At 40.6% G+C, this 13,480-nt stretch overlaps 1 protein-coding gene across 1 annotated transcript; it reads right to left on the bottom strand.

Moving 5' to 3' along the window:
• Window positions 1–943: 943 nt before the first annotated feature.
• On the bottom strand, window positions 944–13,102 carry LOC140587748 (uncharacterized). Its single transcript, XM_072709275.1, has 7 exons — window positions 12,975–13,102; window positions 11,125–11,158; window positions 10,937–10,980; window positions 9,583–10,319; window positions 8,337–9,404; window positions 1,404–6,740; window positions 944–1,114 (listed from the first exon to the last, which is right to left on the bottom strand). The coding sequence occupies exons 4-7, from the start codon at window positions 9,700–9,702 to the stop codon at window positions 944–946; spliced, it is 6,696 nt and encodes a 2,231-aa protein (XP_072565376.1). The 5' UTR covers window positions 9,703–10,319; window positions 10,937–10,980; window positions 11,125–11,158; window positions 12,975–13,102.
• Window positions 13,103–13,480: the final 378 nt, after the last annotated feature.

Genomic DNA, 13,480 nt, shown 5'->3' with positions numbered 1-13,480 from the left:
ATGTTATATAAACAACTACACATTTACATTTTCCAAGTGTGTGGTGCTGTGTAAAGAGGTTCAGTGCACTGTACTGCCCCACAACACAAAATTTCTATATAGGCAATAATGCATTTCATGAATAGTCAATTAAATCACAGGACATCTAAAATTATTTATGTTTTTGTGGAAAATTCATACCATCAACAAGTTTGGCATACTGCTGTTGTGAGGCACTTGACAGAGCACATTACCTCCGTTTTACAAGCCCATGTTGTGTCCTCTGTGCTAATCTTCCCCTAGCCCACACACCCACCCCCAGTGCCAGATGCCCCATCCTCCCCTGCTTCCCACCCAGCCCCAGCCCTAGGCCCCCTGTCCCAGAAGCTGAAGCCCAACACCCCTCCCCTAAGATTAGCCTATGCTTAGTGGTAGCTAACATGTTGTATACAAAACTATACATTTACATTTTTGAAAGGTGTGGTGCTTTGTAAAAAGGTTCAGTGCAGTGTACTGGCCCACAACACATAATTTCTTATGTATACAAGAATAATTTTTATGAATAATCAAATATATTGCAGGATAGCTAAAAATTCTTTTTTTTTAATTTATAGCATTTCAAAATTTTGGGATACTGCTGTTGTGAGGTACTTCACAGAGCACATTACCTCCCTTTTCAAAGCCCACATTGCTTGCTCTGTCCTAATCTTCCCATAGCCCCCACACCAGCCCCTAGTGCCAGGTGCCCCATCCTAGCCCCCTTATGCCTAGCGCTAGTGACCCTCCCGTAACCTTAGTCCTATGCCTAGTGGTAACCCAATCAGCCCACCTCATACTACTCCCCAGCAACAGGCCGCCATGTCCAGCTTTAGTCCCCCCTGCCTCAGCCCTAGTACCAGCTCACTGAAGCCCAGCTGCAGCCACCTAAAGCATGGTACCAGGTGCAGGCCTAGCAACAGGCACCTCAAGGTCGACCCCAACCCCCAAAGCCCAACATCAGCCTCAGGCTAAATGCCAAGCCCTGAAACACCAGCTCCACTGCTAACCTCTGAGACCCAGTTGCAGCGTTCTGAAGGCCAACCCCAGTCTTAGCCGCCCACAGCCTACTGGCAACCCCAGTGGTAGCTACTGATGGCTAGATAATGTAGCACCACACATTCATGATGGCTGAAATACATCGGCATTGCTGAAACAAAAATTCTGTTAGTCAAAATGTCTTTCACATACACATGATCAATCAAAGTGCCTTTCTCAGTAGTTGCTTCTTTCACAAGTTGAGCATACCCATGTTTTTCCATAAAATTAGCAATTGTACTTGCTGCCAAATGATTCACTGCATGACAATTTTTTTTGTTTATTTATACAGTTTCTTATAGATAATGTAGCACTACACATTCATGATGGCTGAAATATGTTGGCATTACTGAAACAAAGATGCTGTTAGTCACAATGTCTTTCACATACACATGATCAATCAAAGTGCCTTTCCCAGTGGTTGCTTCTTTCACAAGTTGAGCATACCCCTGTTCTTCCATAAAATTAGCAATTGTACTCACTTGCAAAAGATTTTCATTGAAGTCGCCCATGATGATTTTTCCACCTTCCACACTGTCCAACCGAGTGATCAACTGCATCAGGTTCTTCTGAAAGATTGTCAGATTATATGAGGGTGGTCTGTATAGTACCAAGACTGTTGTTCTTAGTAGGCCCACACTGAACTGCACACACTCAATGTTGACACACTGCACATCAGTCACAGTACAGTTGGTATGTTCTTTATAATACAAACCCACACCACCATGTTGTTGCTTCTTCAGTTCAGCAAAGATAGCATCACTACCATCATATGCCTGATGTCTGGGCTTCCCATGGTATGAAAATCCAGGCAGCTGTACATCTTCTGTGTCTTCCTCCAAATTTAACCATGTCTCTGTCAAGCAGATGATATCAGCTTCCATATACCTTCTGTCTTGCTTTAGGTCATCCAGGTGACAGGTAAGTCCTTCAACATTATGTAGGAGAATTTTGCATGATGATGGCACTTCCATGACAGGATCAATAAACGCAGGCATGCTTTGCATTGCAGTCTCAATGTCTTGTTTTGCATATATAGCAGTCTCCTTAAAGTCTTCTATTATGAGGCCTTCCAGAGAAGTCACACGGCTTAATGCTACATACGCTTGTCCAGCTGCAAATATCTTCTTTAGTGATACAACAGCCTTATCCACTGTCAGACCTTGTACCTTGTGTACTGTACAAGCCCAAGCTAATTTCAGTGGAAACTGCCGTCGTGTTCCACCACTGTTTGTCACTCTCTCCTCCTCTGGTTTGATTTGTGTAGCTTTGTCCAACCCTACTTTGAGGCATGGCTTCTTTCCCCTGAGTGACTTTCCAGCTGCTTTATTGTCAAATGTGATGTATATCTCTGATGGAAAATCCTCATCAGTATCAAAGCAGATGTCACTGACTGTACCAAATGCACCATTTACCAGGCCATCTGAAACATCAATGTTTTTCAGCAGCATTACTCGTGCATTGACACCTACATGTAGTGATTCTGGGAGACATGTCTTCTGAACATTGGCATGATGTCCATGTTTCCTTTCCAGTCTGCCAGTTGCAGCAACCCTTTCAAAATCCTGAGCATGAATGATGACATGGTCTGAGCAGATCTTCCGCAGCATATGGTAGTTATGCTGATCAACTTCATCATTGGTTGCATAAATATGAAGACCAGTACTGTCTTGTCCTTCGCCTGTCACACGTAGTTTCAGCATAGCAATGTCTTCCTCCAGCATTGCATCACCCCTTTTGCGTTTCCTTAGTCGATTCAGCAACTGTGCAAACTCCATATCTTTCTGTCTCATAATTTCAGTGAGCTCCACCATAGCAAAATGATTCTGCCATAGATTCACACCTTTACCCTCAGTATACAAAGCTTTCCCTTTCACAGGACAAAGTTGGTAGAAATCTCCAACAGCAATGATTGAAACATTTCCAAAAGCAGAATAATCTCCAATTTGTTTGATTTGTCTTAATCTGCCATGAATATACGCAAGCAGCTTGTGATCAACCATTGAAATTTCATCTATAATCAATATCTGCAGGTTTCCCAGTTCAGCTCTCAATGAATTTATTTTTTCATCTCCAAGTGGTTCATATGGCAACTTTACATCTGTTGCAATATGGAAACAGGTGTGTATTGTTGCAGCTTTTATGTTGTAAGCACTAACTCCAGTTGGAGCAGTCAGTAACACATGTGTCTCATCTGGATTATGTGACAACTGACGCAAGACACGAGCTGCCTCATACTGTATTGCTTTGATCAAGACTGACTTGCCCACACCTCCAGGTCCAGATATGAATACATGAAATGGTTCTGGGTTTTCACCACGCGCCTTCAGTAAACACCAGTTTCGTATTTTGTAAAAAATCTCAGATTGCTTGTTATTCAGTGAGCGAAGCAAAGCCAACGCTTCCTGCCTGGACATACCACAAGGATTGTCATGTAACATATAGCGACTCAGTCTTGGTAACAAATCTGGTATCTCATCACGTTTTTCTCTCATTTCTGGTGTAATGTTGCATTTGCTGGCAAGACACTCTAACCGTTCACGTTCAGTCTCTGGACAAATCTCTGCCCAAGCATCTTCCATTGCACCATGCAGCTGTAGGTCTTCCTGAGCTTTGTCTATTGCACGTGATTCCTTTTCAAAACTTGACATGTTTGACTCCACAACCAGTTTCACTGAATGCAATTCATCATCAACAAACTTGACACAACCAGTCTCATAGAATTCCTGGTAACTGCCAAAAGTAGAAGGTTTTAACTGTGCATCGAAATAATGTGGCAGAAAAAGTTGCAAAATGCTGTGGTAATATTTTTCTGGGTCCTTTGTGGGTGAAAAGCGAGCATACCGAACAACAGCTCCATCTGTGCGTGTCCTTTTTTTCACAAATCCTAATTTTCTGTCCAACTGCACACTTCCAGGGCATGAGCTTTGAGACTTAGATAGTATTCTGTACTCAGATGCAAATGTCGCCAGGCACATTCCTGCAAACGCTTCTGTTTCTGGTCTGGCTTTATATCTATCAGTGATACTGTTCATCCAAATTCCTTGTTCATCCTCATTCTCACACTCAGCTTTCTTCCGTATGATGTTCAATGGAAGGCTCATTTTTACCACATTTTCTCCGGTTGGGATAAACTGCACCTTTCGTGATCCCTCTTTCAACCTCATGTTAGTCAGACGATAAACACTTTCCTGAGCTGAAACTTCACGATTGTGTAGGAAAACGCTGCCAAGTTGCCGAAGAGCTTCTTTTGCATCAAGGTTACCTTGCTGGGTGGCCTCTTTCTGAGCATTAGCCAGTAGCAGTCCCATCTCTCTCTCAGCTTTGGAAATGTAGGAAATGATGTACACAATACATGAATATGCATCAACCACAAACTGAATGTCCATATTTGCATTCCAACAGCGTAAAAGGTCTCTGTTATATTGGTTCACCCACACTTCACATGGTCTCCTCTTAAGAACAATGGTAGTTTTCTTTGTGATTCTTGAGTACGCAGCTTCAAATATTTCCTGACTGATACCAATTGTACTAAATAAGGAATCAACAGAGTCATAGTTGGCCTCAGGGTTTAGTACAGCATCCTTCACTTTTTTCATTATAGCATCTGCTACTTCTTTTTTCAGGGGCTGTCCGTCTGTCTCACCATCTCCAAGTTTGCATGATGACACAAATGTTCTGTTGCTTGGAGGACGTGGGAAATTGAATCTACAAGTTTTCCCTTTTTTCTTGCATGTTTTTGAGTGCCTCTTACTATGTTGCTGTACACTACATACAATTTCATGCATTTCATCATTACCCTCTGGCATTTCACATGTCACATAGTGATCAATGAAAGCTGATACTTCATCTTCATCATCTTTGCCAACCTTAGGTGCATCTTCCACCCAAAACAAACAGTGAGTGTGAGGTGATCCCCGTTGCTGAAATTCTATTCTGTAGAAATAGTCAACTATTTTGCCAATGGGTTGTGCTTCTGACATGATGACATCTTTCAGGAAGCAGTGGAATCGATAGTCAAACATTCTGGCAGCTGTCACAGGATTGTTTTTCAACAGTGCACACCTTTCTGACCAGTCGAGCTCAGCACTTGATGCATCTATGCCATCTTGTTTGAAGATTGCTGTTATCATTTCTGTCCAACGTAAATCAGCAGAAGAAAAGGAGCAAAACCATGTGGGAATACCAAGCTGTCTTACCATCGCAAACAAATCTTTCTGAACACTTTGCCAAAAAACAGGGGTGCCTCTGATTGGTCTTAGAAATTTATAACCTTCATCAAAATTGAACATCTTTTGTAGAGCCTCCTTATTTGTCAAAGTTTCTGATGTGACAGGACACTTATCCCGTGCATCATAGCCTTTTCTCACAGCAATTGACACATTTGACACAACCTGCTGAAGCTCAGACAAATACTGCCCATAAAATATATAGTCTAAGTTTTTTCCAAAACGTCCATCTGCATTAAGAATTCTTGTATTTAAATACCTACACAGTGTCAGTTTTTCCTTCCTTCTCTCATGAAAAGTACCTGTTCCTTTTGGGAAAAGGACTGGAAAACATTTAGCTTCATTTGACTCATCAGTTAGAAGCCTCACTGGATTGTTTCCTTCTGCAGGTGCCATAGACATGATTCCATCAAAGTGCTGATCCAAGATCTCTTGTGCTATGTCTACAGGTTGAAGACACGTATCCATATACATGCCATGTTGTTGTCTATCATGCATAGTTTCATCCATTTCCTCATCCTCCATGTTATTTTCATTACAGTCTTCATTTGCATGTATGTCACTTACATCACCAAGTATTTCTTTAGTTTTCTGCAGGGGATTGATCCAGTCATTGTTAAACTGCACATTGCTGTAAAATTGGTTATTTTCTGTAAGATACACCAAAGCCTTCTTTATTTTTTCTAGATGCACAAATTCATATTTGTAATGCCCTTTGTAAGTTAACTTCCGCTTCAACTTTACACGAATCATAAGGTCATCATTGTTGACTCTTGGTAAAACTTCAGCTACATTTGGAACACTAGATGGGACACAAGTCACAGGACCATGAACACCATTTTGTCCACCTTTTGGCAAAGACACAATTCTCATGAAAGGAATATGCATAGCAATCAGATGTTGTTCCAGTGAATTTAGACGCTGTAACTCTACAGGGACTGGGTCTAAAGCTAGATTGTTTGCAACACTCTCTGCTGGCAGTTTCCCATCAAGAATCTTTCTGTGACACGTGTGGCAGATCCACAAGGAACCTCTAGAGCCAATAACACTGCTACAATCATCAGAACACATATCTACACATTTATGCAAGTATGTCTCAGTTATACACTGTGATGCCACTAACGCAATTGCCTGTGATTTTTTGAAGTACTCATCTTTCTTGCAAATCAGAACTTGGTGTTTAAATAGCAATCGATGACACACTGAACAAATGTATTCTGGGCCTTTAGTTATTTTCTGTCTAAACTGTTCAATCACATACTTAATGTCTTTTCTGTTATCCTTCTCTTTAGTCCGTTTTCCAGTATTTCTGCTTTTCACTGCAGTGGCATAACAGCTGTCTGTCTTATATCTATTACTGCAACTTTGCTTCTGAGCTGATTGGTATACTGGATTACAATGGTAGGCTTCAAATTTCTGTTTCTTCACAGCTTCTCTGTAACTTTCATTTGTGGCATGCTTACGAACCATACAGTCTTTTACACGTTGCCTGTGTTCAATGTCAGTTGCATACTTCTGCATACTTGACTGCTTCACACGGTGCCTGTGTTCAGTGTCTGTTGCATACTTAATCACACTCGACTGCTTCACACGTTGACTGTGTTCATTATCTGTCGCATACTTGCTCACACTCGACTGCTTCACACGTTGCCTGTGTTCATTATCTGTCGCATACTTGCTCACACTCGACTGCTTCACACGTTGCCTGTGTTCATTATCTGTCGCATACTTGCTCACACTCGACTGCTGCACACGTTGCCTGTGTTCATTATCTATCGCATACTTACTCACACTTGACTGCTGTATATGTTTGCGGTGACCCAAGTCTGTTGCGTACTTACTTACACTTGACTGTTTCACATGTTCTCTGTACACTTCATCCTCATGGTAGCGCTTTATGCTTCTCTCAAGTTGTTCCTCCTTGTACACCATACTTTCTTCATACCGTCTTTTGCCTCGTTCCAGTTTTCGTCGACTTGATGCCATTTCAGATGCTGTATTGTGAATTTCAGAGCATTGTCTGGCACAACCCTCAGTATCACGCCCTTTCACACAAGTTACAGCCTCATAGTGTGACTCATTACAATGTTTCAGGTACATACCTCTCGGATCAGAACCAATACATGTGGAGTACTTCAACCATTTGTTATTGGAGAATGTGAAAATATGCACACCAAGCAGATCAGCGGCAGCTTGAATCTCTACCTCAGATGCCCAAGTACCAACATATTTCATCCGTGATGCAGTGACATACTCAGTGACAGAAGAGTGACCTTCCCTAAGACAAGCAACATACCTGGATTGATTTTTTAGTATGTGACCAACAACAGCACGTCTAATTTTCCTGTGTTCTTTCTCATTTCCAGTAATAGCAAAAGCCAGAGATCTGAAAAAGCAGTTACCATCACCAGTAATAGGTACCGTTCTGCAAGGGTCACCCATTGGAAACTGTGCAGCCATGTTTACATGACCATGATCAATATACACCACACCAAGCTTACAGGAAAGGCTTCTTTGCTGCTGTGTTGTCAAAGGACTGAACAAAAACTGCTCATTGCATAGCTCACTGATGAATACTACATCACCTTCATTGCTCACATGCATATCAACCTCAGGTTGTGCATCGTCTGTCACATTTGGCCTTACCAAACCATATTGGCTCTCTGACATGTTGGCAAACTGCTTGACTCTGGTCACTGAGGAGTTACCGTCTGGATGGTCTGACATGCTGGTAGGCTGGTTGAGACTGGTGACTGAGGAATTACCATCTGGATGCTGCTGCAGATTGCTTCGACTGGTCACACTCACAGCTGTAATCTCAAACTGTTCCCCTGTTGCATCTAAAGACAGTCCTAGGGTATTCACATGGTCTAGCAAAGAATCTATGTTAGAGTGGTACACCAATATACTTCTGCCTGATGCGTCACTTGCTCCATCTCCTCGTCGGGAATGGGAGTCGATCACCACATACCATGACCCTTGCTTAATGATGGCACATGTATTTACTTTAAGAGTAAAAAGACACGCATCATACAGTGAGAATACTCTTCTTACCGCTTGATCAGCTGACATGAGAATGTTGCACATATCTCCATATTCACTCACACCAAACAAGCCAACAAACATGTCATCATGGTAGTTTATTTCAAATTTATCACCATTCAATGTGTACTCAGTTGGTAGATCTCTCACAAACAGATACCCAGAAGCATCTCCAATTCTCCCAGCATCTCTGATGGTGGTGTAGAGGTCATCTCCATTCAGCAGCACTTGATCAATGTCTGTGACTGACCAGGTTAAAACATTCTTTACCTTACACGTCACTATAGCAATCAAACTATTAGCAACACATTGCTTGTTACTGTTGACTCCAAATCGTGGGTGTCCTTGATGGAAGGAGCCTCTCACAGTACGTGCCTGAGGAAAATGAGTAGGTGCACAGACAGTTACAGGGTTCATATGCTGCTGTTGAGCCAGGGCACTTTGTTGTTCAGACATTAGCAAGGGTTTTGCCAAGGGTTTTGCCAAGGGTTTTGCCAAGGGGTTCGCCAATGTTTTTGCCAAACGGCAACGCTTCGGACAACGCTTCGGACAACGCTTTGGACAATTGTTTGGAACAGAGTTTGACACTTCAAGTGCTGAGTTAGATGGTCTCATGGATGGTTTTTTAGATGGTCGTTTAGATGGTTGTATAGCTGCAGCCTTTCTTTTAGGAGGTGGCTGCACAACCTCGTCAGTCAAAGCCTTGTCTTTATAAAAAGAAGGCATATACAACTCGTCATCAGTCCTACAAATGGCACCCAGGGTGGGAACCTGGAGGTCATGGCTCGTCGGGAAAGTCACAGTCTGGATCTTTTTGGTATTCCAGTAGGGGGGAAAAGAAATAACCCCGTCAGTCATAGCCATGACAGAGTCAGGCCGCGGCTGTACGGCCTGCTCAGGTTGTTGGTCGTGGCTCGTCGGGAAAGTCACAGTCGTGATCTTTTTGGTATTCCGGTAGGGGGGAAAAGACGTAACCCCGTCATCGGTCATAGCCACATCAAAACTATCAGCAGCTCGCCGCCGGTCCATCAGCCTCTTCTTCGCTGCTGCTGAACGCTTGGACGCCTTGGTGCGAGGCATCTGCAAATGAACAAGGGGGGGGGGGACAACACAAGGCACACCTGCTTACAACCTTACTTTGCACTGACATCTCAATTATACGTCCTAATAGCTAGGGATGTACACTTGTAATTTAAAATCACAGGTTCAAATCCCCAACAAGCAAGGTACCACTGAGTTACCATCAGCAAAGTACCACCTCAAACAACTGCTCGAATGATGCATCTGTCAAGTTGTTCCTCCTTGGATGGAACGTCATAGCGTCTTCTCTTCTGCCAGTTTCCAACAGTGCTCCATACAGGTTACATGTCGAAGACATTTTATGCTCGTGCAGTGTGTGTGGTGACTCAGTAATTATCAGATATCACAAAACTAATTTTGATTGATATGTATTAAAACAATTACAATGCTGTTCTGTGAGAACTATGTACACTGACACATCTCAGCTACTAAGAATCAGTGATGAAGCTAAATTAATATTGAAGTGTATGGACAGTAAACCACAATTTACACACTAAACATTTTATGAACTGCTTGAATGATGCATCTGTCAAGTTGTTCCTCCTTGGATGGAACTTCATAGCGTCTTCTCTTCTGCCAGTTTCCAACAGTGTTCCATATGGGTTACATGTAGAAAACATTTTATGGTTGTGCAGTGTGTGGTGACTCAGTAATTATCAGTTATCACAAAACTAAGTTTAATTGATATGCATTACTTAAAGCAATTACAATGCTGTTTTTCTGTGAGAACTATGTACACTGACACATCTCAGCTACTTAGAATCAGTGATGCAGCTAAATCAATATTGAAGTGTCTGGACAGTAAACCACAATTTACACACTAAACATTTTATGAAGCATTACAATCCTTATCCTACAATCAATCTCTAACATGACTTTCATTGTTAAAATGACACACTTACCTGTGAAGTCACACTGCAAAACAATATTACATAAGCTTCACCTCAACACGAACGGATGGGTTTCTCACATGTATTTCAATTTTTCCTGTCACTACAATGCGATTTATTACAAATGCTACAAATTACTAATCTCACAGACACAAATATGCCTTAAAATCAATATCATGGCCATTTACCATATTGAGGAAAAAGCACCTCTGCCACTATATATTCAATGTGCTGTTGTATAAACAAGTCTTAATTTTAATATTTTAAATTAAATTTAAGGAAGCACTTTTTTTTTTTTTTTTACACAGCATGTACCTACAGTACAGAAAAGTCTTCGTACTACTGTAGCACAAACTAAAACCCTAGGTTCCTTTAAATCAGACCTAGATAAGATTACCAACTATAACATATTAAGCAATAACAATCACCTATAAAATACTATGCTTCTCTTCCTACAGCAAATGCATTTACAGCATACTGCTGAAATATGGAATAGTCTTCCAGGTAGTAAATTGTAACCCAAAACCCTGGGTTACCTTAAATCAGATAGATAAGATTTTAACAACTAACATATTAAGCTTCTATTTCTATAGCAAACTGATGTAGTGGCAATGCTCACTTCTCGAAGTGCACAAAGCATACCGTTTATCACTTTCTCCTTGGAAATGTCTTTCTCCAGCAGAAATCTGTAGAGAAAAGTGACAGATGACTTTCATAGCATCAACATTTCTCAATAGTCAGTCTTTATTTAAAACACCATGTACACTTGAAACCTTCTCCACGGTCATTCTGAAACAACTGGTGGTAGACAGCAGCTTCAAAATATTCACCTTTGATCCCTCTGTCGACAGACCTCTTCAAAGTCTATAAAGACAAGATGTATGACTTAACTGACATGTGTATACATTTCATTACTATACGAAACATGGATACCGCAAACATTTTTTACTGTAGCATTCCAAGCAGTCCTTTAACATTAAGTTTCTTTCATAACGGCTTACGTTACTAGTAAAATACATATTACATTTTTACTGTAAAATATACGTAGTAAATTCACATCGACTGAGAGGAATGACAAAAGTGCACCATACAAACATCGCTGCGATGTAATGCAGCCTCACATACATTTGTTTCACACCGGTCTGTATCTGTTTTCGTACTGTTACAGTTCCTAAACACGCAGGCATGGCTCCTTGCCGGTTAATTCTGTCTGTATTTACCGTGAACTGCTGCAGTAGTAACCAAGCAGTTATTGCCTTACTTTACAAGTCTACAACTACGACGTAAACACTATGGAAGTTTAGCATGCAACTTACGGTAAAACCGTAATGTACTGCTGCCGAATCCTTATCGGATGAATTGCAAAATATGTTACTTTACAATATATGGCTACATAGATGGGGATAGAGTGAAGCGCCTTCAGACAATTTAATGTTGTGAACTAAATAAAAGTATATTTTATTGTAAATTGATTACCGGATAGTGATCCCACTCAAGATTTCAATATTAAGATTCTTTGTCACATACATAGATATAACCAGTACAACATGCAGTGAAATGAACCCTGACCGATCTAAAGACTGCAAAAAGAGAAAGAGTAAAAAAATACAAAATACATTTGTATTCCGTACATGTGCGCATGCTCAGCAAAAACAAGACATCTAAAATGGCCGACACGGAAACAGCTTTGTGGCGCATTTAATTATTAAATTTATTTAATAAATTATATATATGTTTTTAAAAACCTTGACACAAAATAAACCACCCACAGTGAGAAAACAGCAAAGCGTCAAGCGAATAAAAACAGCATTACACATATGTAATTACGTCTACCATAATTATAAATGTTAAAACACAAAAGTACGATATGCCACAGACACACAGCGTTTAAAACATACTTTGCGCTTCTGAACCAAACTTAATTTGACCACTTAAACGTGATTTACTGTTGCCACATCCTTATCTGCTGCATTACAAAATATATTACTTCAAAACATAACCGTGTAAGGACGGGGATAATGTAACGCGCAAATGTACATGCTAATCAAAAACAAGATACCTAAAATGGCCGCCACAGAAAGAGCTTTCTGTGACGCAGTTAACACCGATGAAACAAACGATTACGCTGCTGAAACACTATTGCCTAACATCAAACTAAAAATGTTTTAAAAAAACCTTAACACAAAATAAACCAGCTACAATTGGAAAAGAGCAAAGCGTCAACAAGCGAATAAAAACATAGCATTACACATATGCAATTACGTCTACCGTAATTATAAATGCTAAAACACAAAAGTACGACATGCCACAGACACACAGCGTTTAAAACATACTTTGCGCTTCTAAACCAAGATTAATTTTGACCACTTACACGTGTTCTACTGCTGCCAAATCCTTATCTGCTGCATTCCAAAATATACCACTTTAAAACGTAAGCGTATAAGAACGGGGATAATGTAAAGCGCAAATGTAAAAGATACCTAAAATGGCTGCCACAGAAACAGGTCTGTCGCGCATTTCACACTACCTAAACGAACGCTTACCCTGCTCAAACACTATTGCCTAACACCGAACAAAAACATGTTTTAAAAAACTGAGGACCACAAAATAAATCACCTATAATTAAAAAAGCAAAGCGTCAACAAACTAATAAAAGCATTACATATATGTAGCGACTTACCTCTTGCAAATCCAGAAATAAAATGCACAGGACAAGCCTTGCTTCAGGTGGGAGTGGTCACTTACGTCAGCCAATCAAAACAAGTCCCTGTCTCTCTGTTAATCTAGCTCAGGGAAACCAATAAACGAAATGGCTGCCACTAAAACGCCCCTTCACGACTACTCTAAATTGATGCTTAATTACCTTACCACTTTACGTAAGTGTAAGGTTTACCACTCATTACACCTTACACTTCTAAGCACTTTATATTTTTATCTTTTACATGAGTTACTTTTACCTGCCTAGGTTGTGGTTTATACGTTGTTTTTCATGCCAAGTCTTGTGCTGTGTGATTTCAACGTTTAATTCAACTGTGATGTGGACTTGTCACTGTATACAGTAAAAGGGGGTCCAGCCTGCTACTAGCAAGGTGGCCATTGAGTGTATAGAGTCATATGTGCAATTTTTTTTCTATCTTGTTCATAGTTATACTTAAACTGTTTTATACTTTTTAATCTATACTTTTA

This window comes from Paramormyrops kingsleyae, chromosome 2 (assembly GCF_048594095.1).
Source record: "Paramormyrops kingsleyae isolate MSU_618 chromosome 2, PKINGS_0.4, whole genome shotgun sequence".
In the NCBI taxonomy this organism is placed as follows: Eukaryota; Metazoa; Chordata; class Actinopteri; order Osteoglossiformes; family Mormyridae; genus Paramormyrops; species Paramormyrops kingsleyae.
This window is presented reverse-complemented; position numbering and strand designations above follow the sequence as displayed.